The 26,652-nt window shown below is 44.2% G+C and overlaps 1 protein-coding gene and 1 long non-coding RNA gene across 4 annotated transcripts; one reads left to right on the top strand and one right to left on the bottom strand.

The window, feature by feature from the left end:
* Positions 1-107: 107 nt before the first annotated feature.
* Positions 108-12,049, bottom strand: LOC308645050. The gene is made up of 2 exons (XR_014021139.1): positions 11,589-12,049; positions 108-4,717 (listed from the first exon to the last, which is right to left on the bottom strand). It is a non-coding gene; the product is annotated as an uncharacterized lncRNA (long non-coding RNA).
* Positions 11,103-25,498, top strand: UNC119B (unc-119 lipid binding chaperone B). 3 transcript variants are annotated; one of them, XM_081286931.1, is made up of 6 exons: positions 11,133-11,454; positions 14,296-14,409; positions 17,711-17,785; positions 18,324-18,435; positions 18,556-18,728; positions 21,771-25,498. In XM_081286931.1, exons 1-6 carry the CDS (start codon positions 11,211-11,213, stop codon positions 21,881-21,883), a joined length of 831 nt encoding a protein of 276 aa, XP_081143057.1. In that variant the 5' UTR covers positions 11,133-11,210; the 3' UTR covers positions 21,884-25,498. The 3 variants fall into 3 exon arrangements, with proteins under 3 accessions (XP_081143059.1, XP_081143057.1, XP_081143058.1); XM_081286932.1 differs by lacking the exon at positions 17,711-17,785 and having other exon boundaries at positions 11,149-11,454; XM_081286933.1 differs by lacking the exons at positions 14,296-14,409; positions 17,711-17,785 and having other exon boundaries at positions 11,103-11,454.
* Positions 25,499-26,652: the final 1,154 nt, after the last annotated feature.

The raw sequence follows: 26,652 nt of genomic DNA, 5'->3' as shown, positions 1-26,652 counted from the left end.
CTGACATGTGCCAGTTAGAGGACTGTCTGGTATCCAAGACAATTAGTTCATATCAGGTCCTCAAATTGCCTCTGACTTGTCACCACAGCAAATCATTTTGATTTCAGTGCCTGTTGGGGACTTGATTTTTCAATTTTTTTTTTCATAATCTGGCTCATTTGGAATCTCTTCTCCCTTTCAACCATCCTCACTAAATTATTGCCAAGAAGGAAAGGAGACATGGGGATTTGGATTCTCTGTGCTTGAATGTCTTATCTTCTACCACCTCACCTTGTTGGTACCTCCCTCCCTGGATCTCTGAGCCAGCAGCCAGGAGGACCTGACCCAGCAGTTCTTTACTGGCCCCTTTGTAGGGTCTTGCTGCCAGGGGACAGGGATGCTTTCCAGCCTGCAGCAACTGAACACTTGACCTTAAAAGTCTCTTCTGGTCTTTGGATTAGAAAAGGCTTATGTTAGCATAACTTAAGAGCAACCTCAGAGACTTGAGCCCTACTAAGTGATTGACCACTGTTTAGAGTATCTAGTATTTTATGTTCATTTATCCCCATGTCCTCTGCCCAGAGCTGCCTCAAGGAACTAAATGGATTGACCATATTGGCCCAGTGATTTTTCTCATGGATCTTAATATTATGCCCCTCCATCTTTTCATTTCCCTATCCAAGTTGTAGTCAGGTTCTTGGTGTGACGGGGCTAAAAGAATCTCAGTCAGCTTAGTCCTGGCAGCTCTGAGGTTAACCTTAACATCTAAGTGTCTGTCTGGAATTCCCTAGAAAAATGTCTGCAGAAAATGAAATTTCCCTTTTCTCCTCCTTTCTGATTACTGTCATTCATTTCTCTGTTAGGGCAACAATGAGGGAGGACCCAGCTAAGCTAAAAGAAATTTTGTGGGTGGGAGGCAGCAGGATTAGCTTCAGCTTGAGCTGGAGCAGTACAGAATCTCAGGCCAGGCCCATCTTTTTAGAATATATTTGATTTTCAGTTTGCCTTACTAGATGTTTTTTAAGAGTTTCGTATATTTGAACTGTTCCTTATGTGACAAAAGTAAGTGGTTCTTGGGCTCACGTCCTGACTTTGGCTCTTAATGATTACTCCAGGCCAGCGTTTAGTCATTTGAGAATTATAGCCCTTTATTTTCATTGTGACTTGGGCCTCAGTCTTAGGGTACTGAGTCAGGCAGCTGGATGGCTGGGGCCTGAGGTTGCAATCAGAGGAGCAAGGAGGTCCTGGAGTGCTCCTGAAGCCCCCTTCTAAAGGTTGAGGTACTGTAGCCTTGGTCTTGGGGACCAACTTCCTGGACAGTGGATATCCTTACTAATTGGGCTTCTGACAGTGGTGTTGGTTTCTGTTCTTTCACAACTCCCAAAGGTGTGAGCCACTGCCAATTGATTAGACAAGATGGAGGACTTGTTGCCTCTATTTTGCCTTGTTTGTTAGTTTGCTTGGGTCTCCGAGGACGGAGGGGTCCTGCCTCCTCACCTCAGCCCATCTCTTTAGTGACTCATTGTCTCAGAAGGAAACCCTGACTCCTGGGGCCATTTCCTAATGGTACTGTAAGCCAAGCAGCTTTGCTCTGCCTGTTTCCAGAAGCCTACTCCTTCCCCCAGGCTAAAATGGGTGCTTTCCTCTCTGGTTGTATCCAAAAGGAAGGAACATCTTTTTATGGCTGACAAAACTAAAGGGGAAGTGAGGAAATGGGGAGAATTATGGCAGGGGCTGGGATAGACTCCCCTGAAACCAAGCCCACCCAGCTAAAAGATAGCTGCCTAGTGCTAGCAACAGCTGGCTCATGTTGCTGAACTTGAAAGCTTTTTTTTTTTTTTTGGCTCCTCCAAGGGATAAAGGTACATGAAGTTTAGGTTAAAGGGATGGAATGGGGCATGCTTTATTTTTATTTTTGTATTATACATGTCAAGAATTACTCTGTTCATCTTTTGCTTTTTGCACTGTTTGTTCTCCATCTGTATTTTGAACTAGTGTAGGACTGAGGCTGGGCTGTACTGTAGGGAGTCTGCCTGGGGCTGGTTGGGGAGGAGAGGCCAGGCTCTTCTATTCCATCACATGCCCGTCCCAGGGTTTTAGGGTCCATAGAGCCCTACTGGCTAAAGAGCAGATAGCCAGGGTGAAACTCCTTTTGCCAGAAGCATGGCTCTAGTGCAGTTTGCAGAAGACCATGCAAAGATGACTGCTGGAAACAGGCTGAATCTGTAGTCTGGTCTGATTTGGGTCAGTGATCCACAGTCTCTAATTGGACTATTTTGGATCTTACTCATGCTGAGTGAAAAATTAAGAAACTGTGGGGTCCATGTCCTGTAAATCAAATCCATTGTTTTTTTCTGAAAAAATCTTCCTTCCTGAGGAGAAGCTGCTCAGTGTATACCCTGAGTTCTGATGATTTAAAAGATAACTTTTAAGCTTCCGTGGTATCAGACTCCCAGGAAGATCAGCTGTGACCTGCAGGGCCACCTTGTTGTTGAAAGGTGTGATCGAGTTCTCTTGCTCTCTCTGAGGGGACACAGTCACGCTAGAGGTCATGTGGGCTTTGATGAGGTGGGGTAAAATTTGCATTAGGCTTACCTCCCCCTTTCTGTGCCTGGGAACTGTTGGATCCAGTTTTAGAAGTGTGGTTTGACTTTTGTCTTTTCTGGAGAAGCTTCTGTTTTAAGGAATTTCTCTTCCTTTTTGTTTTGCCCTAGCCTCTCCTAGGGAGACCTGGCCCTGACTTCTAGAATCTAAGCTGAGAATTTCAGAAAACAGCAGCAGTATTTTCCTTGTCCTAGCACTTAGATCCCTTTCCCTAGAAATTGGTTCACCTCGGGAAGCCCAAGGAAAGAATCAGCAGGTTCTCTACCCTCCCTGGGGATTGAGGATGAACCTACCCCGGTCAGCACAGTGCCTTTTCCTCTCCTGCTCTGAGCCAGGGTGGGCATTCCCTCTAGATTCAGGTCAGGGCAGGGGTCTTACAGTCCCTGCCATGGGGCTGCTTCCCCATCCCTCCCCTCCCCTTTGCTGGCCTACTTTTCAAGTGTCTTCTTGCCTTGAGGAGCCTTAATGGCATCAAGCGACAACATGTAACATTGTCCTTCCTGCCTCTCCAAAAGGATCTAGGAGAGTAGGTGAGCTTTCCCAAGTGAGAAACTTATAAATGGTCCTGTTTTTTTTAAAAAAAGACTGGGCCAGGGGAAGTATGCTTTGGGCCGCCTTCTGCTGTGGCCTCTGAGGAAGGAGACTGGGGTAAGGCTAAGTGAGAGTGTACTGAAGCAGAACCAGAAACACTCAGGATCTGTTCAGAATCTCAGAAGAAATCTTCCTCTCTTGTAGGGAAAGATATAATTAGGGATCAAAGAGCTCTAAGAAAATTGCAAAGAAGCCTTAATGTTCATGCTTCAGAGAGATCAGAGCAATTTTCTTTTTCAGTCTGAGCTAGGCTCTTTCTGTATTTGGACCTCTTCTGAAGCAAGAGGGTTAGATTTCCTCACGTTGTAAGCTTGGCACCAGTGGGTCAGCTGCCTAGTGAGGGTGGGTTTCTTTTGCACATGTGTGGTTTGCTGTTGATCTGGTTTATCCTTCTCAAGCTGCCTTTGTCTCACTTGCTTTGGGTGGCCAAATCATCTTGATAAGAGCAGATGAGTTGGGGACTGGCTGGGTTGGCAGGAAAAGAGCAGGATGGATCTCTTGGGACGAGTTCCTCCCAGGAGTATAAAAACAAGGAGCCAGGATTGTGCTGGCAGCCAGGGAAACAGTAGTGCCTGTTCGAGTTGGCAGAGAGGGCCTTGGCACCACTCACATCCAGGCAGTCTTGTGAGATGGGAGCACATAGCACTGGGAAAAGAAGAACTCCATTCTCACCTCTATTTTGAGCTTCAGTGCTTTATTTCAGTATGAGGAAAAACAACAACAAACTGAAGTGCGCTTTCCGTCCTTTCAAAGGACAACTGTCGGGAAAGGAGAGCCGAGTTGCCAGGTGGGAGGGGAGAATTGGCAGGGAGAGACAATATGGCAAAACCAGTAAAGAGACTTTCTTGACAACTCTGTTTGGTGTGTCATGATCCAGGGAATGAAAAGAAATTTGACCCTGGGTTAGCTCCCTCCTTGGATTTAAAGAACATTACCTTTCCCTTCCATCAGTTTCTCCCAGGCTACCGTCAGGTACCCATTCTGAGCTCATGACAGCCTCTTCAACCATAATTGGCCTAAGCTGTCTTGCCTGACCCTCCAAATTAGGCCTGGCTGCGCTCTTTGGTACCAAGTATCGGAGAAAATGTGTCAGTTCTTAGTAGCCCTTGTAGCTTCTACTCTGATTTTCCATCCTCTCCCTGCAGATGCCAAACCAACTCTTTGCCTGTAGCCACAGTATGTACTTAACAGAAGCAGCACAGTGAGATGTACTTGAGGGGCTTTGAACCTGGCTGGCCAGGGAAGCAGTAGGGGTAGATAGAGCTGTCTTTCCTTCTGGGCTGTCTCCATCTGTCCCTGCCCCTTCCGTGCCCCACCCCACTCCCACCAAAAAGTAAAAAATCAGGATGTTTTTTCACTGTCCATTGCTTTGTGTTTTAATAAACAATTTGCAGTGACACTCGGGGTTGAATTTGAGCTTTATTGCAAAGAAGCGATGTGATGGGAAAAAGGAGGCCTGGGGGCTTCACTGGCTGTGAAGACGTCTGTGGTGAGGCTGGGAGCTGTTGTCCGTGTAGTCAGGTATCTCTTGCTTTTCTTCTTTCTGGGATGTATGGTTAAAGAGAATGATATGTAAAACCTTGCCTGGTCATTTCAACCAGGAAAAATAAAAATTATTTTGTTTCTACTTCCACTGAAACACCAGCCAGCCCCTTACCATCCCAATCCCAAGGCATACCAGGCCCATAGCTGCCTCCTTTATTGTTCCCTTAGCCTCTGGATGAGCTAAGCCACGGGATACTTTTCTCTTCGTCCCCTTTTCTGGTGTGTTGGCAGTGTTTTAGTATATATCGGGAATGCAGAATGCAGGCAGGAAGAATTTTTTCCCTGTAATTTATAAGCCACGTTTTATATCTACAGAATATGAAGCTCAAAAAAGTTTAGTAATTTGCCCCAGGCTGGTCAGTAAACAATCAAGCCAGGGTTCAAAACTAGTCTATTTGCTATGAAAGCCCATGCTCATTCTAGGCTGTAAAAATAATTATAACTCTCCTGTAGTGAACCCTTGAAATGGGCCAGGCACAGTGCCGAACACTTTACAGACGTTACCTGTTTACTCTTCGTATCTGTGGACTCTTCTGCAAACCAGTTGATATTACTTTTTTAAGAGGTGAGTGACTTGCCCAGGGCTACACAGCCAGCAAAGGTAGAGCTGGAATTTTAAGTCAAGTCTCTTGCTCTTAATAATTACTCTGCACTGCTTCCCACTTCCTCAGGATGCTATGTGACATGGCTCTAGACCCTACTGGCTGGCTATATTTCAAGCTGGAATGAAGGCTGCTTATTTAGGATTGGGGGTGGGGTGGGAATGCTGGTCTACCTCCCTCAGTTATCCCTTGAAAGACAGAATTCATTGCTCGATCCAAGAATGATGGAGTCTTTCCAGGGCCTGAATAAGCCACAAGGCCCACAGAGTGTCTTTCTTAGGTTGAGTCCACCTATGTAGCTGGAGTTCTTTACTAATTAAGACTTAAACTGTTGCTATTTCAGGTAGCTTTGCACAAGTTGCCAAATGGGGAAGAGACTTGAAGAAGCCCTGCTCTAGGGAGTTGCAGGGAGGGAAATTGTCTGACAGAAGATCCCTGGGCCAAGTGCTGGGGGTTGGGTTGGACCACTCCATGGGTCCAGATCTTAATCTTACTAAGGAAATCAGGCTCCCGGTTGGCTGGAGCCGGTGTGTTAGACCTTTCTCCAGATTTAATACCTCCACATCCCCCATGGAGGAAGAGAGTTGGGATTTTCCAACATTTACTGGAAAGCTTGCTGTAGCAGTGAGGGGTCGGAAAAGAGGGTGGAGCACGGAGGACCTAGAACTAGCAAGTTCAAGAGTCTTCGTTTTGTTTGTTCCTAACTACTTAACATTAATAAAAAGTAACCCCACTTGCTTTTTGGCTCAGGCCTGATATTAAAGAGTTGATGTTCTGGGCTTCCTCACTGCTCCCACTTGAATCTCTGTTGCTTCCTCAAGTCGGTCCCCAACTTGCCTCCTCTCAGCCCTGACTTGATAGTACTCTCCCATCTAGCTCTGTGGTTTCTTCCTGCCCAGGGTGCCTGCAGAAGGGTCCTGGAAAAAGAGGTCACTTACAGATATTGCCATAGTGATTGTTCACTAGATACACTGGCCTCAGCATAGTACACAACAACCCTAGGAAAGGTAACGACTAGCCTGACTTAAAATGAGAAAACTGGCTCAGAGATCACCTGCCCAAAGTCACATAGCTGGTAAGTGGCCAAAGCAAGGACCAGAATCTGACCCTGTCTGACCCCCAAACCTGTATTCCTATGCCATGATTTTTAAAATTTTTTTGTTTTTTGATACTGGGGATTGAACCCAGGGGTGCTTTACCTCTGGGCTACATGCCCAGCCCTTGTTATGTTTTATTTCGAGACAAGGTCTTGCTAAGTTGCTTAGGACCTCAATTGCCGAGACTGACTTCCAACTTGAGATCTTCCTGCCTCGGCCTCCCCAGTTGCTAGATGAGAGGTATACACACCATGCCCAGCATGATATACTCTTTAAAAGGAACTTTCCAAGGCTCAGTGTAGATGTTGATAACCGATGAAGCGGTGGTTACATGGGGGTTTATTATATTTGTCTTCACAAAAAGAAAGTAACCTTTTAAGACTTAGTGATACAAAACTATATACAATAATAATATATTTGTAATATGTACATAAATATTTTTTAAAAATTATATGGGGTATAAATTGTGAAAATCCTTTTTATCTTTACCCCTCTAGTCCTTACGAAGATAATGCAGGTGATATGTATCTCATTTTCTACGTATTTACATATACATGTACATATAGTGTTTTTAAACAAGCGGGATTATGCTATACATAACCATAAGACTTAATATGTCTTAGAGAATTTATACATATAGATAGGTTGGTACATAGAGATTATCTTTAAAGGACTGCACAGTATTTTATGGTTAGATTGTAATTTACGTTACCATTTCCCTATTGTTGAACATTAAAAGAGTGCTCATTTTTTTGTTAGTACAAATTGCTGTGGTGAACATCTCATACTTGCATCTTTGTGCACATGTGTAAGTGTTTCTTTAGAATTCCTTAAAGGAATTACTAGGTCAAACAATACATGCATTTAAAAATTTGAAAGTATTCCACTTAACAAGGCTATATGAATTTTTATTCCCCAATATTTTACTATACGACTAGAATATGCTAGAAATCTTTTCTCGGAACAGGTGGGATATAAATAATAAATTAGTGCCCTTTTTAAAGGGTTTTTTTTGTGTGTGTGTGTGTGTGAGAGAGAGAGAGAGTGATACTGGCCTTGCACATGCTAGGCAAGTGCTCTAGTATATCTCCAGCCTTTTTTTTTTTTTTTTGGAACCAGAGATTGAACTCAGGGGCACTTAACCACTGAACCACATCTCTAGCCCCCTTTTTTGGTATTTTATTTAGAGACAGGGTCTCACTAAATTGCTGGGGCTGACTTTGAACTCCCAGTCCTCCTCTGTCAGCCTCCCAAGCCACTGGGATTATAGGCATGTACCACCGCACCCAGCTTTTAAATTGTATTTTGAGATAGGCTCTTGCTAAGGTGCCCAAGCTGGCCTCAAACTTTCGAATTCCTGTCTCAGCCCTCTGAGTAGCTGGAACCATAGGTATATGTTGCCAAATTAGTGCTTTTTGAAAAACAGTCCTTATCCAGGGAGTGAAGTGACTTGGGTATTGGGGAAATTACTAGCTTTCAGTCCTAGACCACAGGGTGTGCCTGCTATCCCAGCCATGACTTGCTGATTTGATACATGCCACCTTTAGGGAGGCAGCAGAAAGGACTTCACTTCTCAGTCTCCAAAGAGAAAAGCCCTCTGATGTCTTGCTTACCTTGGCTGCACCATCTCTGGCCCCACCTGCATGGCCTGATTCGAGACAGACTGCCTAGCTACCCTGGGACTGTCCTGGAAAATAGCCACTGTCACACCTTTTACGGTGTCTGGAGGGACTCAGAGGACCAATCAGGGGTGAAAGGGAGGCCAGCCTACCGCTTCAGGTTTCCTGCGTCCAGCCCTGGAAAACCTTGGTGTTACTATTTAATGCAGTAATGTTCTATTTTCCTTTTTTCCCCAGACTGTTGGTATATGTAATAAAAAAAAATTTTTTTTTAAAGAGTATTTTTGTAGTGCTGGAGAACTGAACCAGGGGCACTGTACCACTGAACTACATCCCTATCCTTTTTTATTTCAGACAGTCTTGCTAAGTTGCCCAGGCTGGCCTCCAACTTGCCATCCTCCTGCTTCAGCCTCCCTGTCAGCTAGAATTATAGGTGTGCACTACCACACACGGCTAAATAGAGCCTTTTTACGTATCTTAGGAAGATTTGGTGAAGAAAGGTAAATTAAGCAATAACAGCTCTAATTTTTCCTACCCCTTTAAAAAGTGAAAATTTTTTTTCTTTTGTGTGTGTTGTGTGTTTTTTAGCCTTTTGATCTTTTATTACTCAAAGAAGCTTCATTTTTAAAATTTCACTTTCTGACTTTGCTGTGCCTTCAACACTTCACAATAATTTTCTGCTCCTCACTAACGAAGACACACTTGTCACCAATACATGTAGCACACATGGAACCACCATAGGCCCTTCTGATACGGTTTTGTTTTAGAAAATTTTATCAGAACTTTAGGTCTCACAGCACAAACCCCTTGAAGTCTGCCTGGATACACGTCATATGCAGATTTTAATGCTTTCCCAACCTTCTTGGTATGAAGGTTAACAATTACCAGGGACTCAGGACAGGCTATTTTGTTAGAGATTATATTGTCTGTCAATTACTAGACCATCTCTGAATGATCTTGCATTCCTGAGAGCTTCCTGCATTCAACTCCTTGGATGGCAGCCAATTTTACTTTTTTTTTTTTTTTTGGGTATGCTTTCTATTCTAAATACACACTCTAATCCTTCTAATCATACTTCATAGTCATAGTCACCAGAGAGAGTATAGGCCTCAACTCCCTCATATGACAGTATTTCGTTTTTGGGGTTTTTTTTTCAGTTGAAGTTTTTTTCCCCCCCTTCCCTTCCTGCAGTGCTGGTGATCAAACCCAGGATCGCCTTGTATATGCTGTGCAAGCACTCTATCTCTGAGCTACACCCCCAGCCTTGAGGTTGCCTTTAAATTTTAAGAGAAAATAAATCTACTTTGACGTAAATTCTGCCTTCTAGATACAGAACCTAAGATACTTTCTCATTTTTAAGAACTACACAAGCAGCCCATGAGCATATGCTTGTGATAAAAAAAGTACAGAAGTAGCTCTAAATAGTGTAAAAAGGAAATATATTCTCTTTAGTTCCTTCCAGTACTCTCCTCCCTAAAGGTAATCAAAGTTGACATTTTAATGTATATCCAGACCTCTTCCTTTACAATTACAAATGCATCTACATATTCACATGCTTTTTATTTTAAACGAATAGATTCTGTGCCTTGCTTTTCTCTCAGTATCTCTGAGATCTTCCCATCAGTCTCATTCTTTTTAACAGCTGTATAACATAGACTCCACTGTAATTTGTCAATGTAACAAATAATCCTGCAGTAAACATCTTTTGTATACACTTAGGCAAAATTCCTGGATTGGACTTGTAGGTGAAGGACTTAGTACTTTTGCCATGATCCCTAGAAAGAAAAAAACTGGGATCCAGGTAATTGTCGTTTTGGTGCTCTGAAATAAATGTGAGCTTGTGGGGAATGACCGCATGCTAAACCACCCTCTTGGCAATTCACAAATAGCATATTAAAAGTTCTGGAAACTCTTCAGTAGCCACTCACTGTTGAGTGGTTTAAAAAGAGTTATTTACAAAAGGAAAGGTTTTAATTTCTCATATATTTATTAAAATCTAGAAGGGTTTGGTAAGTGTCACCTGATGCTAATTTCTCAAAAGTTAGGAAGTCGGCCACATACTGTCTCACTCAACTGGGCAGCTGGGGAGGAGGGTCAGGTTTGGACTTTGTCCAGGAACTAGGTGAGTCCTGGCAGCCCCTCCCAAGCCCCTTACATCAAGTGAGAGGGACCCAGGGTTTAAGTCAGGTCTAGAAGCCAGTCATTGGCAGAGGATTGGGATTTCACTCTGGCCCAAGTTTGGCTAGTAGACACTTCACATGAGTCAAGTCCAGGCCTCCTGTACATCCAGAGTTTTGAGAGAAGGAACCACGTGGGGTATAAGAAGGCAGCCTCTCTCCTACCCACTTCCTCCACTAATGAAATAGTGGTTAACTGCCTAGGCTCAGAAATGTCACCTCTGTGAGGCCTTTCCCTGACACCCACCTCCACCCCCGCCCTCCTAACCCGACAGAATAAACCACTTCTGGGTGCTCTGGTATCACTTTTGTTGCACCTGTTACAGCCGGTGCCAGGCAGTTATCTTCTAGTTCCGAGTTTCCCCGCCTGTCAGAGGAAGTATGCCACAGTCTTTCTTGACTGTGGGGACTCCTTCATGGACAGTGTTGTGAGACACTCTTCAGGCTTTCACTCATTTATTCAATCGTTGTGCACCTATCATGTGTCAGGCATTTGCTTAATTGCCAAGAATACAATGATAAGGCATATCCACTCCCTCCCTCATCTTTATAGTTCCTGCAGTCTCGCTCAAGGTCAGGCACAGCAGGGACTGGCATGGCAATCTAGTTAGAAAGCTTGTCTTGAAGCTGCCTCTTTGCACAGCAAACGCCATTTTAACTTACACTCAATATTAAAAACATTAACATTTTCTCAAGATGCTTTATCTACAGTTTCTAAGACAGAAATTCACTTGTAATATATATGTGTATACATAGATACAAAAATTATATACACACACATATATATAAAACATCTGGGATGACTTTGGGGACCTGAAAGAGTGTGTGGGAGTTCTAAGGCCCCACCCACCGACGGACAGGACCAAAGTTGGAGAGTCTTCACTGCTCCCCGCAGACCCCGCCTCCAGGGCCCCGCCCCCAGGTGCCGCCTGGCCCCGCCCCCGCTCTCCATAGTTACGGCGCTGTGGAGGCGGCGGCCATCTTGGCTGTGGAGCGATGAACGGGTCGAACCCCAAGGCTATGGCCGCGGGGTCGGCTGAGGGGCCCGGGGGGCTGGTGGCTGGCAAGGAGGAGAAGAAGAAAGCGGGCGGTGGCGTCCTGAACCGGCTCAAAGCGCGGCGGCAGGCGGCCCCCCACGCGGCCGACGACGGCATCGGGGCAGCGGTCACGGAGCAGGAGCTGCTGACCCTGGACACCATCCGCCCTGAGCACGTCTTGCGCCTCAGCCGGGTCACTGAAAGTGAGTGTCGCGAGGGCCGCGCCCTCCCCGCGCGACGGGCCCCCGGCGGGTTGGGCCTCTTGGCCCGCGCGGGGGTCCGCCCAGGCCCGGAGAGCTATGCGGGCCGCGCTCCCTTCTGCCCTGGCCGCGCTCACCTAGACCTGGTGGAGAAGGGCTCTCCTTGAGCTTCACCGCGTCTGGCCCAGTCCAGCGCCACCAGGCTGCCCCCTGGGTTGTCCTGGTTGAGGAAGGGTCTTCGTTCAGCTATCCGCTCCTTCTCAGCTGCTCCTTCTTATCCGACCCAGGCGGAGGTGCGGAGGTCCCCTTTGCCTGGAACCCCGCCGCATCAGCGAAATTCCCACCTAGCCCGCCCCCGCTCCCCCCGCAATGAGTCTATCCCCCGAGCTTCCGCAGTCCTCTGCCAGGCCAGAGCCCCTACCTGCTTTCTCCTCCTGTCCCTCTTCTCCGGCCCCCTGACAGCCCTTCCCCCATTCCAGCCTGTCGTGGCCCCCCTTCTCCTCTAGGTCCCAAGCGTTCCCCTTTGTGTGCAGGTGGGCTTTTCCTTGGCATTTCATATAAATTTAAAAACTGCCACAGAAAAATAAAGTTTCAGTATATGTGCAGATTCCTATATGTGAATCTTACTCTTTTTTAAAAACAAAATTATTATTTTTTTAGTTGTAGTTGGACACAATACCTTTTTTTTTTAATGTGGTGCTGAGGCTCGAACCCAGGGCCTCGCACATGCAAGGAGATCACTCTGTCGCTGAGCCACAACTCCAGCCCCGTTAATCTTAATCTTGATATTTTTTTTCCAGTGAATTAAGAATTGTCAAGATTTCAGAATTTAAAAAAATTTTTTTTGCATAAGGTATTTTCATTCATATAAGAAAGAGTGGGAAGAAATAGAATTGTCCCTCTCTCCCTCCATCTCCGTCAAGCCAAGCTATGACTTCACACCTTTTCCCTTGCTGTTGTTTCCCCCAGGAGTTTACAGTCACCAGGTTAGGCCTCATTTGCCCTGTCCACCTCCACGACACCCCCCCCCCCCCACCGCAGCAGACTTGTAACCTTGCTGCCAGGAAGGATGCCCTGGTAGTCACTGAATTGCTGTGGCCAGCTCAGGGCTGCTCAGGAGTACCTCAGGTTGCTACTGGAGCTCCAGTGTTTTGGGAATGGGAGTTTGGAGAAGGTGGTCTTGATCCCGTATCAAAGGAAATCCTCGACTCCCTAAATAGTTTTAACTTGGGTATTTTGATGTCCCCATTTTCTATCACAGTTGGAGTTGGAACTGTCCTTTACATGCCTCTACAGTATGGCTGTTTGGTTTCATTGAAACAATGAAAAAGCTGCTTTTGTTCTAAGTCTTCATTTGAGGCTTTAAAAGTACAGAAATGCTCAGCACCTGATCACTTTAACCTCACATTTGCTCCTGACACCAAAGGTGACTTTGGTCATTCTAATGCCTGGCCCTAAGCTGTATTCACTGGGCACACAGGTCCCATTTGGGGGCTTGGGAATTTGGGTGTCATTGCCCAAAAACCTGTGTCTACTGCTCCTTGGAGAAAGTCACAGGTCAGAGCTTGGTGACCTCTGAATTCTGTTCCTCTTCTTAGAGTCTCATCTGTTCTGTCTTGCAAGTTATTTATTGAGTACCCCCTAAAAGTACAGAACCAATGTCAGCCTGTTTGGGAGTTGAGAATCATCAGTGGCTCTCAAGTTTGCATTCTACTGGAGACAGCTTATTAAATGTGAAACAATAACAAGCAATCTACAATAAAGTCGTAATGAGTTGAAATGAGTTGCAGAGAAGATGCTGTTAGGAGTTGTAGAAACAAATCAATGAAATTTTCTATGACCAAAATTCTTGGTTAAATCCTCAGGTCATTGTAGGCTATGCTTCACTTTGACTAATGCTGTCATTGCCAAATTTATCCTACTCTGTTGTATGTATAGCCTACTGTGTGATATTGTGTAGTCTACGAATTGAGAACAATTTTTACATTTTTAAAGTGGTTGAAATATATTTTAAAAATATAGTGACATAAACTTATTACATAAAATTTGTCAGTATTCATAGGTACAGTTTTAATAGATGCATACTCCTTCATTTGCTTATTGTCCATGGATGTTTTTGTACAGAGTTGAGTAGTTATGGCAGAGTCCATGTGAACATAAACCCTAAATTATTTATACTGTGTCCTTTTACGGGAAAGTTTACTGATCCCTGCCTTCTCACACTCATGGTTGGCAAACATGCATTGTATTGTCTGTTAAAGCAGTATAAATATTGTCAAATTTTTTTCTAAAAATGGTTTCTAAAAAAAATATTTTCTAATGTTGTGGTATCCAAGCTGATAGATATGGCAGAGTTATAGGTGTTTCCAAAGAAAACCATTCTTTCTATCCCTGTTCCTAGAAGTTTCATCCAAACTGAGTCCTGCTCTTTTTTTATTGGGTCTCCTGATTCTGTCCATATAACTTTTGCTTATGATAATACAAGAGGAAGTTTGGGGAAGTATTTTAAGTAAATTACATAGGAAAAAATCCCTGAGTTTAAGCTAAGCACAATGGTGTACTCCTGTAATCCCAGTGGCTGGGGAGGCTGAGGCAAGAGGATCTGGAGTTCAAAGCCAGCCTTAGCAAAGGCAAGTTGCTAAGCAACTCAATGAGACCCTGTCTCTAAATAATACAATATAGGGCTGGAAATAGGTCAGTGGTCACGCCCCTGAGTGCCCCTGAGTTCAATCCTGGTACAAAAAAAAAAAAAAAAAAAAATCCCTGGTTTGCTTCAAAACATGAGAAATAAGTGGTAGTTTTGGATGATTATTTAATAGCATTGGTCTCTTTCTCATTTTTTAGATTACTTGTGTAAACCTGAAGACAACATCTACAGTATTGATTTCACCCGCTTCAAAATTCGAGATTTGGAGACGGGGACAGTGCTTTTTGAAATTGCCAAACCTTGCGTTTCAGGTAGGCTTCAAAATTGTAGGGATCCCTTGACAGTTTGAAGAAAAGTTTGAAACAGAAGTTTGAACAGAAATTTGAAAAGTTGAATATTTGTGTGCCTTTGCTTCCTGTGTCTTGGACTCAAGTGTTCCACTTTTGGAATCTCTTCAGGCATGTCAGTTGAAGCTGCATTAGGAGGCTGATGTCTGAGTATCAACTCTTGGTCACTGCCACATTTTTCTGTACATCACCTTATCTAGTCCTCACGCCTCTGTGAGGAGTTCTTACTATCCCTATTTTACAGAAAAGGATCTGAGACCCAGAATTTTCTGGGACACTTTACTAAGGTCCTGTACTCTTTCATTATATCACTTCTGATTAGGAAAGAAATCCTTGAAATTAAACTCTAATGAGGAAAATTCATTGAACCTTGAGGCCCCTTGAAGGAGGATACTGAGGATTCCAGTCTAGACCACAAGGCAGTTTCACCCCAGTCTTCTCATTTGTCTTTATTAATAGTACCTTGCATTTCTCAGGAATTTCTCATTTGGATTTTTTTCCCCTTTTCTTTTTGGTGCTGATGCTAGGAATCAAAACCTTGCATCACACACACTTTGCAAGTACTTTACTGCTGAGGTATTCCCCCAGCCCTTGGATTTGTGTGTATGTGTGATTTTGGGGATCGAACCTGGTGCTCTACAACTGAGCTACACCACTAACTCTTTTTCATTTTTATTTTGAGACAGGAATTTGCTAAGTTGCTGAGGCTTGCCTTGAATTTGTGATTCTTCTGCTTCAGCCTCCCAAGTGGCTGGGATTACAGATTTATACTACTATGCTCGAGATATATATAAAACCAGGGATTGAACTCGGGTGCTTAACACTGAGACACACCCCAGCCTTTAAAAAATTTTTTAAATTTTGAGACAGGGTCTCACTGAGAGGACCTCACTAAGTTGCTGAGGCTGGCCTTGAACTTGTGATCCTTCTGCTTCAGCCTCCTGAGTAGCTGGGATTTCAGGGATTTGCTACCACACCCAGCGAGACTTTTCTTAAACACAAGTTTATTCTTAAATTTACAACAAGTTCTAAGATAACACTTCATCCTAGCAATAGGTGGCAAAAGATGTTATGGAAGAGAATCCAGATGTTTAAATAAGAAGAAACCAAGGGTCATCACCTCAGGCACAAGGAACAGCTTACTTTTGCTGTATTTCTTCATTCTATCCATGGCCAGAGGCTCCTGCTTTTAGCTGCTTGAGTTTCCTCTGCTCCTCTTTTTATTTCTTTTTGAAGGCCTTGTTTTTCTCATCTCTGTCTGCATGCCACCTTCATAGACAGATGTAGCACCTGCCACTTCTCCCCCATATCCTGCCATTAGCAATCTTTGTTTGGGTTTTTTTTTTTTTTTTAATTTATTTTTTTAGTTGTAGATGGACAATGTCTTTATTTTATGTGGTGCTGAGGATCGAACCCAGGGCCTCACACGTGCTAGGCGGGCGCTCTACCGCTGAGCCACAACCCCAGCCCCTTGTTTGGGTTTTAATCTTCATCATTTTTTTAAAGAACAGACCCATGAACTCATCCACTTGAGATTCTTTAAATTAGCCTTCAATAAACCTTTCCTGTGCTTGTGATGCAGTTCTAGGGTGATTCATTTCTGGTTAGGGGACCACATAAGCCTTCAGAGCACATTACTGGAGATTTAGCGCGCTCTGGAGTTTGTTGTTTATTAGAACATGGTCACACATACTATATAGTATCAACCATGATCTGTAAATATAACTTGTTTTGCAAGGTTTTTCTCATTTGATTGATTTGCTAGTTGAAAGAAACTTCAAACTTAGTAAGGCAAATATTAGTATCCCAGAGTCAAGAGACTTTCCTGGGCTGACTTTCCAGTCACCTGATCTCATGATAGAGTGTTTGCCAAGTATAGAAGAGGCCCTAGGTTTGATCCCCAGCACTGGGGAAAAAAAAATAAGATTTTCCTGAGAAAGTCTCAGCTTGGATTAGTTACAAAGCCACAAGTTTGAGGCCAGCCTGAGAAACTTAAAGAGATCTTGATTCAAAATGAAGTAAAAAGGACTGGGGATTTAGATCAATGGTAGAGCATTCCTGGTTCAATCCCCAGTAACAACAACAAAAACTGATCAGTGGTAGTCACTGTTAATTGCATTTATTCTCCAGTATGGTTAAAGAGGGCTGGGGATGTGGCTCAGTAGTAGAATGCTTGCCTAGCATATATGAGGCCTTTGGTTCAATCCACAGTATCACACACACACACACACAAAAAAAAAACCAAAAAACAAAAAAAAAACTGTAGCCCGATGGCCAAATCCAATCAGTATGGTTAAAGAAGTCTAGACAATTGTCTGAATGAATGGAAGGTGTAAATTTAGATCCCCAAGGTAGGCACACCTCTGGCTAGTTCCCTTGCAAATTGAACCCTGGCGGCTCACTCCTATCAGAATCTAATGCTGACCAGGGCAACTGAAAGTTCAAACTTGTAAATTCTATCTTCCTGGGTCTGTGGTGTTGTCATCCCTAAGGCACATGTCCCAATACTTAGGACATTTCAGGAATCCCAGGATTATTGCAGGTGTGTGGATCTGGATTAGATGGGGCTCAGAGTAGGCATTTCCATACAAAACTCAATTGTCTCAAAAAGGTGAATTGCAGCTGGGTGCACACCTATAATCCCAGCAGCTGGGGAGGCTGAGACAGGAGAAGTGTGAGTGCAAAGCCAGCATCAGCAACAGCAAGGTGCTAAGCAACTCTGTAAGACCCTGTCTCTAAATAAAATACAAAATAGGGCTGGGGATGTGGCTCAGTGGTCGAGCGTCCCTGAGTTCAATCCCTGGTACCAAAAAAAAAAAAAAAAAAAAAAAAAAATGAATTGCAAAGTATCTGGATTTCCAACCTCCCTAGTCTTTACATTTAAGAATCTTGATTCACTTAGAATATCCTCATACTGAATCAGGGCTTTCCTGTAACACTTGTTCTGATGAATTTGAATCCCTGAGATTTGGCTTGACTCTGAATCATATAAGAACAGCCAGGGTTCTTACCCTAGACACGAACTCCTGCTCAGCCTGGTTGCTCAGTGCTCTCGGGATGTCACAGAGATATTTGATGCTAAAAGAACCCAAGATCAATGTAGACTGGAGAAAATATCCTTACTGGACACTGGAGGCACTAACTCCTTATTCTCCAATTTGTTTTACAAATCTTCTCTTCAGGAATGTACTAGGCCAGAGACCAGCATTAACTTTGTGAGGTCTCACACATTGGTTCATTGCCCATATGCTTCACCCTTTCCTAGGTGGTCAGAGGGTTGGGTCTGGAATGGCCTGGAGTAGACATCAGTCCAAGGAAGTGCAGTACCTCAAGGCTGTAGGTCAGTGTCTTCCATTCAAATAACAATTATTTGTAGTGGTTTGTCTTTGCTGCCTGTCAGAAATGTTTGTATTGTTTAAAGGAAATCTTATCTATTTTCATCTTTTGCAGTATTATCCTTTTGGTTAGTGACTAGAAGTTTAACTTGGTCAACAGCAGACCTGGGTGCATAATATAACCTGTATCAGGGGCCTAGTACCCAGCCTGTGTTTACTCTCAGGATATGGCTCAAGCCTCTAAATTAAACACAAAGAGCTTAGTATTTAAGAATAGTCATATGGACCTGGAATCAAATCCCTGCTCCCTCTATTTACTATTTGGGGACTTTGAAATATTCCTTATTCTCTCTTAACTTGAGCTTCCTTGTGTGAAATGGAAACAGTAGTACCTTAGAGAGCTGCTGTGAAGAGTTTGAAGTGTCACTGTAGGACTCAGCTTTCAGCAAGTGTGCAGTCAGTGTTAGTATGTTAGCTGGTTGTTGTGCTTTGTGGGCTTGTGGGGCCCAGGGAGTGCACTCAAGATTCTGTGTGTTCTTTCAGACCAGGAGGAAGATGAGGAGGAGGAAGGCGGAGATGTGGACATCACTGCAGGACGCTTTGTGCGATATCAGTTCACACCAGCATTTCTCCGCCTCCGGACAGTTGGCGCCACGTGAGTACCGTTGTTTCCTGAAGGAAGAACATTCTGCTAATCCCAGGGAAGAATGTTCTTGGCTCCCTTCTTTAGAGGAGGGAGGAGGCAAAGTGGGACTCACAGAGATTTATTTTGCAGGGTGGAGTTCACAGTGGGAGACAAACCTGTGTCAAACTTCCGTATGATAGAACGGCACTATTTCCGAGAACGCTTACTGAAGAACTTTGACTTTGATTTTGGCTTCTGCATTCCCAGCAGTAGGAACACTTGTGAACATATCTATGAATTTCCCCAGCTTTCAGAGGATGTCAGTAAGTATTCCCTGACTCTTAAAGCATTTGGATTCTAAGGGCTGCAAGAAATGAACCTTGAAAACCCCATCTGGTCCAGTAGACTTGTTTTGTAGCGAAGGGCAGTGGTGACATGATGTGTGTAAACCTGATCTCAGGTTTCTAATTTCCTACTGCTCCTGTCTTTTGTGTCAAATTCTGACTCTGTGGAGCAACAAAGGTTGTAATACTATAGGCCATCCTTTTTAGGCCTGTGTGGGAAAGAGAGTGACTAAGGGTCACTAAGGTGCCCGTCATTGGGACTCCAATTAGATACAACAACTTTCCTCTTCACTGTTGGTTATGGCTTCCATGGTGTCCTAGTCATTGATCCTTTACTTTTTCTGTAATCAGAGCCAGATGTGAAACTGCAGGCTAAAGAGAATCAAAGGCTTGAGGACACTTCTTTCTTATTCTCCAAAATTCGAGGGTTGATAAAGAAACTGTTAGAATAGACCCAGTGGGAGCCAGGGAGGTTTTTGAGCAAAAGAAGGGCGATGATAAAAGCATGTTTTAGGAAAAAGAGTCCTGCAGTTACATGAAGGAGGAACTGGGGAAGGTACCAGAGGGAGCTGCTTATATATCCCAGGCAAGGGAAGATACGAACTGAACTAGAGGTAAAGAATTGTCTCTGTCAGCATCTAACACTTAGGTTTAGCTATCTCTGATTAGCATCCTTGGCTAGTCATTCAGAGAAATAGCTTTAGAACATATAAGTGGGCTGGGCATGGTGGCACACCTCTGTAATCCCAATTACTGGGGAGGCTAAGGCAGGAGGATCACAAGTTCAAGGCCCACCTAGGAAACTTAGTGAGACTTGTCTCAAAAAATGAAAAAGGAATGACGATGTAGCACAGTAGTAGAGCACCTCTGGGTTAAGTCCCAGTACTAGACAGACAGACAGACACACAAAATTATGTGGATGTAAATGGAATCCTGTGAATAGTGATGGCCTTTGACCTTTAGTTACATTGTGGGGAAGGATCCACATACACTGACTAGTTTTCTCAGAACCACAAGTCCTTAAAAATTTCATATTCTGAAAACCAGGTACTTTTACTCGTGTGATGATACTGTTCCCAGGTAAAATAAGGATTGCTGAGATGTGGGAAGGGTGTTTATAATAGCATCTAGTTCTTCCTGAGTCTCTTTCCCCAAGCTGGGCTGGAGTATGTCCATACTAGGAAGAAGAGAGTATAGATAGAATTAAAAGTTTTACCTGTGAAGCCAAATAAGCCACAAGAGTTTAGAAGTCAGTAATATGAGTGTAGCTAGGTGTGGTTGTGCATGTCTGTAATCCCAGTGACTCGGGAGCCTCAGACAGGAGGATCACAAGTTCAAGGCCAGCCTCAGCAAATTAGCAAGGCCCTAAGCAACTTAGTGAGACCCTGTCTTCAAAATAAAAAAAGGACTGGGGGTATAGCTTAGTGGTAAAGCACCCCTGTGTTAAATCCCTAGAATAATAATAGTAAGTATGTAAACCAGATACCTTTGGCCTAGATAAGTTCAAAGAACTTTAAAGAATCAGTGTCACACACAAAAAAAATTAGTGTCACCTTTTGAAAATTGTGGTGAGCAATCATATTTCTTCCAGAGGACTCAAGGTGGCATGTAATCTCTAATTCAAAACCGATCAGCCTTGTGCTGGGGTTGTGATTCAGTGGTAGAGCACTTGCTAGCATGAATGATGCACTAGGTTTGATTCTGCACTGCATATAAATAAATAAAATAAAAGTCCATTGACAACTTAAAAAAAAAAAAAAACTGATCAGCCTTGGTGTGCACAGTGGTGCAATGCCTATGATCCCAGCAACTCAGGAGAGTGAGGCATGAGGATCACAAGTTCAAGGTTGGCCTCAGCAATTTAGCAAGGCCCTAAGCAACTCAACGAGACCTTGTCTTTAAATAAATACAAAAGAGGGCTGGAGAAGTGGCTCAATGGTCAAGTGCTCCTGAGTTCAATCCCCAATCCCTACCCCACCCCACAAAAAAGAGAAAAGGGCTTGGGATATAGCTCAGTGGCAAAGTGCTTCTGGGTTCAGTTCACTAAAACAAACAAAAAATGGATCAGCTTTGCATGGTGGCACATACTTGTAATCCCAAGTACTTGGGAAGCTGAGAGAGGAGGATCATAAGTTTGAGGCCAGCCTGGGAAATTTAAAGAGACCTTGTTTCAAAATAAAATAAAAAAGACTGGGAATTTAAATCAGTGGTAGAACATTTCTGGTTCAATCCCCAGTAACAAAACCCTCCCCCACAAACCATAAAACTGATCAGTGATAGTCATTGTCAATTGCATTTATTCTCCAGTATGGTTAAAGAGGGTTAGGGATATGGTTCAGTGGTAGAGTGCTTGCCTAGCCTGCGTGAGGCCCTCGGTTCGATCCCTGGTACCACACAAACAAAACAAAGTAGCCCAATGGTCAAATCCAATCAGTATGGTTGAAGAGGTCTGGACAATTGTCTGAACAAGTGGAAGGTGTAAATTTAGATCCCAAGGCAGGCACACCTCTGGCTAGTTCACTTGCAAGTTGATTCTTTCTCTGAGGAAGGCTGACACTCATTCACATACAGGCTTCCTTTAGTTGTCAGGAGTACCCATAGGAAGTGAGCGCAGTGAGGCATGGCTTTCTGGATTTGCCCCATAATGTCTAGAGGTGGGCAGCAGACCAGAAGCCAGGGCTTGCTTGGGTCAGCAGAAAGCACTGGATAAATAAGTAGCTGTGGTCTTTTGGCAAGAGGGTAAGTATGTTTCCCAGGGCACTAACTGGAAGAATCCAGGCTGGGGATAACTGAGGAGTTGACTGCTTCTTTATGTTAAAGTAGAAATTACGTTCAGTTTGGGGACTCTCTGGTCTCCCCAGCTCCAAGAACTGGCTCCTTCTGTTCTGACTGTATTATTCTCAAAGTATACTCACATTTTCTAGAAGTGTTGGCTTGTGGATTTGGGGGGGATACTGAGTTTTGGTGCTTAACTGTGGGGCAAGCTCACATCTGCTTTTTTCCTTTCCCCCCGACTTGCAGTTCGTCTGATGATTGAAAACCCGTATGAGACCCGCTCTGACAGTTTCTACTTTGTGGACAACAAGCTGATAATGCACAACAAGGCTGATTATGCCTATAATGGAGGCCAGTAATTGCTAAGGAGTGGACAAGGAAGGTGCTTTGCTGCAGCCATGTAGTCCTGGCACACAGAGGGGATCGAGGCTGCTCTTTGTCAACACAGCTGGAACCTGGCCCAGGAAGCCAAGGTTGGGGTAGCAGTTTCCTGTGCTCCAGGGAAGTGCCAAACAGTGCTGTGTTTTCTTCCCTAATTTTTTTTCCCTTCCCCCCTTCCCTTTAGGTCACAGAGGTATTATAGTAAAGTAAGATTAGAATAGGGCTCTTGGAATCCAGATAAAAAAGGAAGTTTATTTTCATGTAATTCTAGCTGTCTGCTGCTTGTCCTGACAACCTCAGTCTCTCCAGGCACATGTGCGTGGGTGAGAAGGCTCTGGCTGGGCCGGCCTGTGGGTTAGCAGTCCATCTTGAGGTCCCTGGGTGCTGGGGGTAGCTGAAAGGTAGGCTTCTTCTGTTCACTTCAGGCCATCAATACAGCCTGCCCTCACCCGTCGTCTTAAATCAGCTGGAAGAAACCTGAAAGGCAATAGAGGGGAGAGGTGGGGTGCTGAGCACTGGGGCACTGGGGACAGGAGATGCTGCCAAACTGAAGGATCCATTTTTTGGAGAGGCCTGCTTGTCTGTCGGACTACAGGATTTTCAGCCAGTCCTCCTGGAGATGGATCAAGGTTTTGGCCTGGCAGTTCCTTCTCCTTCTGGGATAGACGAGCTTGCTCTGCCTCTCCTGGCTCTTCATTCTGAATATCTCCTGGAGTAAAATGTGTCAGTTTTGCTCCTGGAGCATAGTATCTCGAGGCCAGAGCAGGCCTCCTTTTATTTTGATTTTTTATTTTTACACTTTGGGGAAGTTTTTACAAAATGTTGGTGGTATTCCCAGCACATGTGATGTGTGGTTAGACTTCTGATAGTATTGATCAGCCTCCCAGGGCTAATCTGGCTCATGTAGCAGGAGGTAATTACAAACCAGCAGCTACTTTAAAGAGAGAGTTGGTTTTCTCAACACAGTGTAGCCGGGAAGGTTTGCTTTGGGTGGGGATTTGCCTCCAAAACTCATTGTGGATTTCTTATTTAGGGTTTTCCCAGCTGCCCTTCTAATGAAGTAGTTTCTGGGACCATCTGGCAAGTCAGACTTAAGTAATGAGTATTCTGATCCTTCAAGCTGCTAGTTGGAATTGTTTGGGGTATTTGGAAAGGGTGAGAATAGGCCAAGTTAGCCTGTCAAAGTGATATGTTCTCAAAATAGCTTCCTTGCACTTCCTGTGGGCTGCTTGTGTCCTCAGACCCTCATTGGACAGACCCCCCACTTCCTTAGCTCCTTATGGTTGTCTCTGTGGGTGACTTTAGGTGCTCAACTCAGACTCCATGACCCTCTGCTGTGGGTAGGGTCCATTTAGTATTGATAGAAGGTATCAATAGCAAGGGACCAGGTGGGGTGAGTCACTGTGAGACATCGAAGTGAGTACCTGTGATAGGAACTGCGTCCCACAGTGATTAGGAAAAAACCACATGGGGCCAGGAAAAGAAGGGCCAGCTCTTTGCCCCAGAAGGCCCTGTGGCCAGTTTTGCTCCCTGTTGGGCTTCTAGAGCATGAGAGGCCTTGAACCCTGGCCCAGTGCTTAGTACCTGGCTGAAGAATCAGCGATACCCCATACTGGCAGCTTTCTCACTGAGGAAGCCCTTGAGTACCCTGTGTGCTGGCACTGGATTCACCCACTGAGGGAGGGAAGAGATCTTGCGCCCTGCAGCATGGGTGCCTCTTCACCAGATTGGTGAAACTCAGAACTGGAGTCACTTCCAAATCCAGGTGCCTTAAGTGTGGCTGTGTCCCATATGCTGCTGGGGAAAGCTGCATCGCCACCATTCCCTCCTCCTCACCTGCGGACAGACATCAGCACTGTCTTAACCTTCTCTTTCTATTTGTGGTTCCTCTAACGGGATTTGTGTGTTCCTGGCAAGCTTCCGAACACTCCCTTCTCTCTGTAACAAAAGCCCAATTGGGAGAGTTTCTGCCACCCGAAATTTAAATATTGACTAGGATATGCTTTCTGGAGCTGCCCAGAGCTCTGCTGAACAGAGTGTGTCTTAAAAGATGTGTCCCAGGGCAGACTCTCTCCTGTGCGCTAAGGGGCTCTCTTACCTGCCCTGTTAGCTTTTGCTAGGAAGAGTACCTGGAGGATGGAAAAGATGGGCACTCTGGCTTGAGTAGTGCTGTATCCCCTTCCCTTTTAGCTTGCCTTAGTCTCACTGGAGACCATTTTGAGACCAAGTGCTCACCTGTGCCCAGCAGGACAGGAATTTGCCATCTTCTCCTGAAAGCCCAGAGTTCTGTCTGGGGCTCTCAGGAGTCCTGTGTCTAGCTGCTCAGGAAATCTCAAGAAGCATTACCACTCTGGGTGTTAACTGAAATGAATTACAAATTTAAACGTTTACACCTGAATCCAGGAGGGAATTGGAAGTCATGCTTTCTCTGAGAGTAGATGAACCAGTCTGAAGTAGAGCCAGGAGGCTGTGCTAAGGAATCTGGACTGTTGATAGCGGTTTTCTGGTACGTGACATAATACAAGGGAACAAAACAATCTCCATGCAGGGGAGCCCATGCCCTCTGTGAAGAGCTGGCATCAGAGGCAGCTCCTGGAGAGAGCTCACTCCAGCAGCCTACTTGGGGCAGGGCTTCTGCCTCGTCCCTCTGTCCCCTGTCCCTTTGTCTTGGAATCCCTAGAGAGGGCCTCTCCTTTCCTGTACAGACTTCAGGCTAAGTTGCCCTCCTGGGAAGATCCTATGGAAGATTCTGGTTTCATTACATGTTCTAAAGTGTACAACTAGAAGTAATTTGGGGCTTAAGAAAGCTGTCATCTCTTTTGTTAGCTCAAAGTTGTCTTGTGGAGAAAAGATTCTCCAGGGGCATGGACTTCCTGAAGAGCCTGAGGCTTTGACACCTGATTTCTGAAACCTAGGGACAGTGGCTTCAGATGTCTGCTAATGACCATAGAAATGTCAGTGATTGGTAATCTTCAACTTAATTTTTCAGTGGAAGTAGAGCCCATTTCTGGACTGGATTAATAGATTGTGTCTAAGGTGCATACTCAGTGAGTTTGCAGTTAGTGTGTTCTGCCAACATGGTGAACTCCCAGGGTATTTTTTTTTCTTCTTCTTCTTTCTAAAGTCACTTTCTTCTGGTGACCAATGTCACCATGATATCAGTAGTTGTTTGGGAATGGGAACAGTGTGTCTTAAGAATGACCGCATAGATCCTTGTCAGTGCACAGGATTCCTGTTGAAGAGGTGCTGCTATACCTAGTGTAGGAGCCTAGTCGTTGAACCATCTTATTACATTCCGTGTCACAGAACCTCCTAGCCACAATAAGGATCTGATGGAGATGGATTTACCCTTACAAAGTATCATGTAAAGTCATTAAAATTGTGAAAGTCTATTTTTTTCCTTGTAAATCTATTTTTCACAGAATATAAGAAACGTCAATGACCTGATATGTCCTTCCTCCTCTTCCTCACTTCACCCAAGATCCTCATTCCTGTTTGTATTGTTTTTGTGTCCAAAGTAAACTAGGTGACTTATTTGTATAAAATGTTATTTTGCCACAGAGACAGTAATTAAAGAAAGATTTTCACAGTACCTCCACCCTGTCTTATCTCCTGACTGGGCCCTGGGCATTGCTGGGGTGCTGGGGTGGGGTAGGGGCGATTTCCAGATTTCTCTTCTCTTGGTTATTACATGTAAGGCTTTCTTTGAGTGAGCATAGCTGATTTCTAGGGTGATGGGGGACAGTATGTGCATTAGGTTGAATGATTTTGCTTTGTTTTCCAGGGTGCTTTGAGAATTGAAAATTTGCATACACGTTTTAAAGACAGGCTTTTTCAGGTATATTCAACAGTAAAATTCACCTCAAGAACACAGTCTGGGGGCTGGGGTTGTGGCTCAGCAGTAGAGCCCTAGCCTAGCACGTGTGAAGCCCTGGGTTCAATCCTCAGCACCACATAAAAATAAAGATATTGTGTCCAATTACAACTAAAAAAATATTTTTTTAAAAAAGAATATAGTATGATGCATTTTGACAAAGGCAGTCTTACTGTCCCCACCAGTTTTGATACAGGATATTTTCATCACACCCACTCCAGAGCTTAACCTTGAGTTCTGCATGTTTGAAGGCAGTTCTTTCCCCCTGCCTCAACCTCTTGTAATCAGTCTGATTCTGTCTCTATTAGAAAACACACGTGTGTGTGTGTGTGTGTGTGTGTGTGTGTGTGTATTTTTGCTACTAGGAGTTTAAAGACGGGTACTATACCACTGAACTACAGTCCTAGTCTTTTTAAATTTTGAGACAGGGTCTTGCTAAGTTGTGTAGGCTGGTCTCAAGCTTGCAATCCTCCTGACTCAGCTTCCCAAGTCATTGGGATTACAGATCTGTGCCACAACTCCCAGCAGAAAACTCGTGTACTCTTAAAATTTTCTCTCTCTTTTTTTTTTTTTTTTGTAGATGGCATAATGCCTTTTATTTTATTTATTTATTTTTATGTGGTGCTGAGGCTCGAACCCAGTGCCTCAGATGTGCTAGGCAAGTGTTCTACCACTGAGCTACAACCCCAGCCCTCGTATATTTTAATATAAAGCTCATCTATATTTATTGTCATAGCCAATATAATTTTAAAATAAGAGGCTGGGGACATAGCTCAGGGGTAGAATGTGCAGCACAAGACCCTGGGATCAGTTCCTATCAACAATAAATAATTAAGGATTTGGTTTAGATGGTCAGGGACACCTGAAGCAATT

This window comes from Spermophilus citellus (genome assembly GCF_964194105.1).
Source record: "Spermophilus citellus genome assembly, chromosome: 3".
Classification (NCBI taxonomy): Eukaryota; Metazoa; Chordata; class Mammalia; order Rodentia; family Sciuridae; genus Spermophilus; species Spermophilus citellus.
Note: the sequence above shows the minus strand (reverse complement) of the source record. Positions and strands in the feature narration are given on the sequence as shown.

Excerpts from the sequence above, each read along its gene's own strand:
- UNC119B (XM_081286931.1), top strand. The coding sequence starts at position 11,211 with ATGAACGGGTCGAACCCCAAGGCTATGGCCGCGGGGTCGGCTGAGGGG. Across the intron at positions 11,455-14,295 it reads CCTCAGCCGGGTCACTGAAA|ATTACTTGTGTAAACCTGAA; the intron begins GTGAGTGTCGCG and ends CTCATTTTTTAG. Across the intron at positions 18,729-21,770 it reads CCAGCTTTCAGAGGATGTCA|TTCGTCTGATGATTGAAAAC; the intron begins GTAAGTATTCCC and ends CCCGACTTGCAG.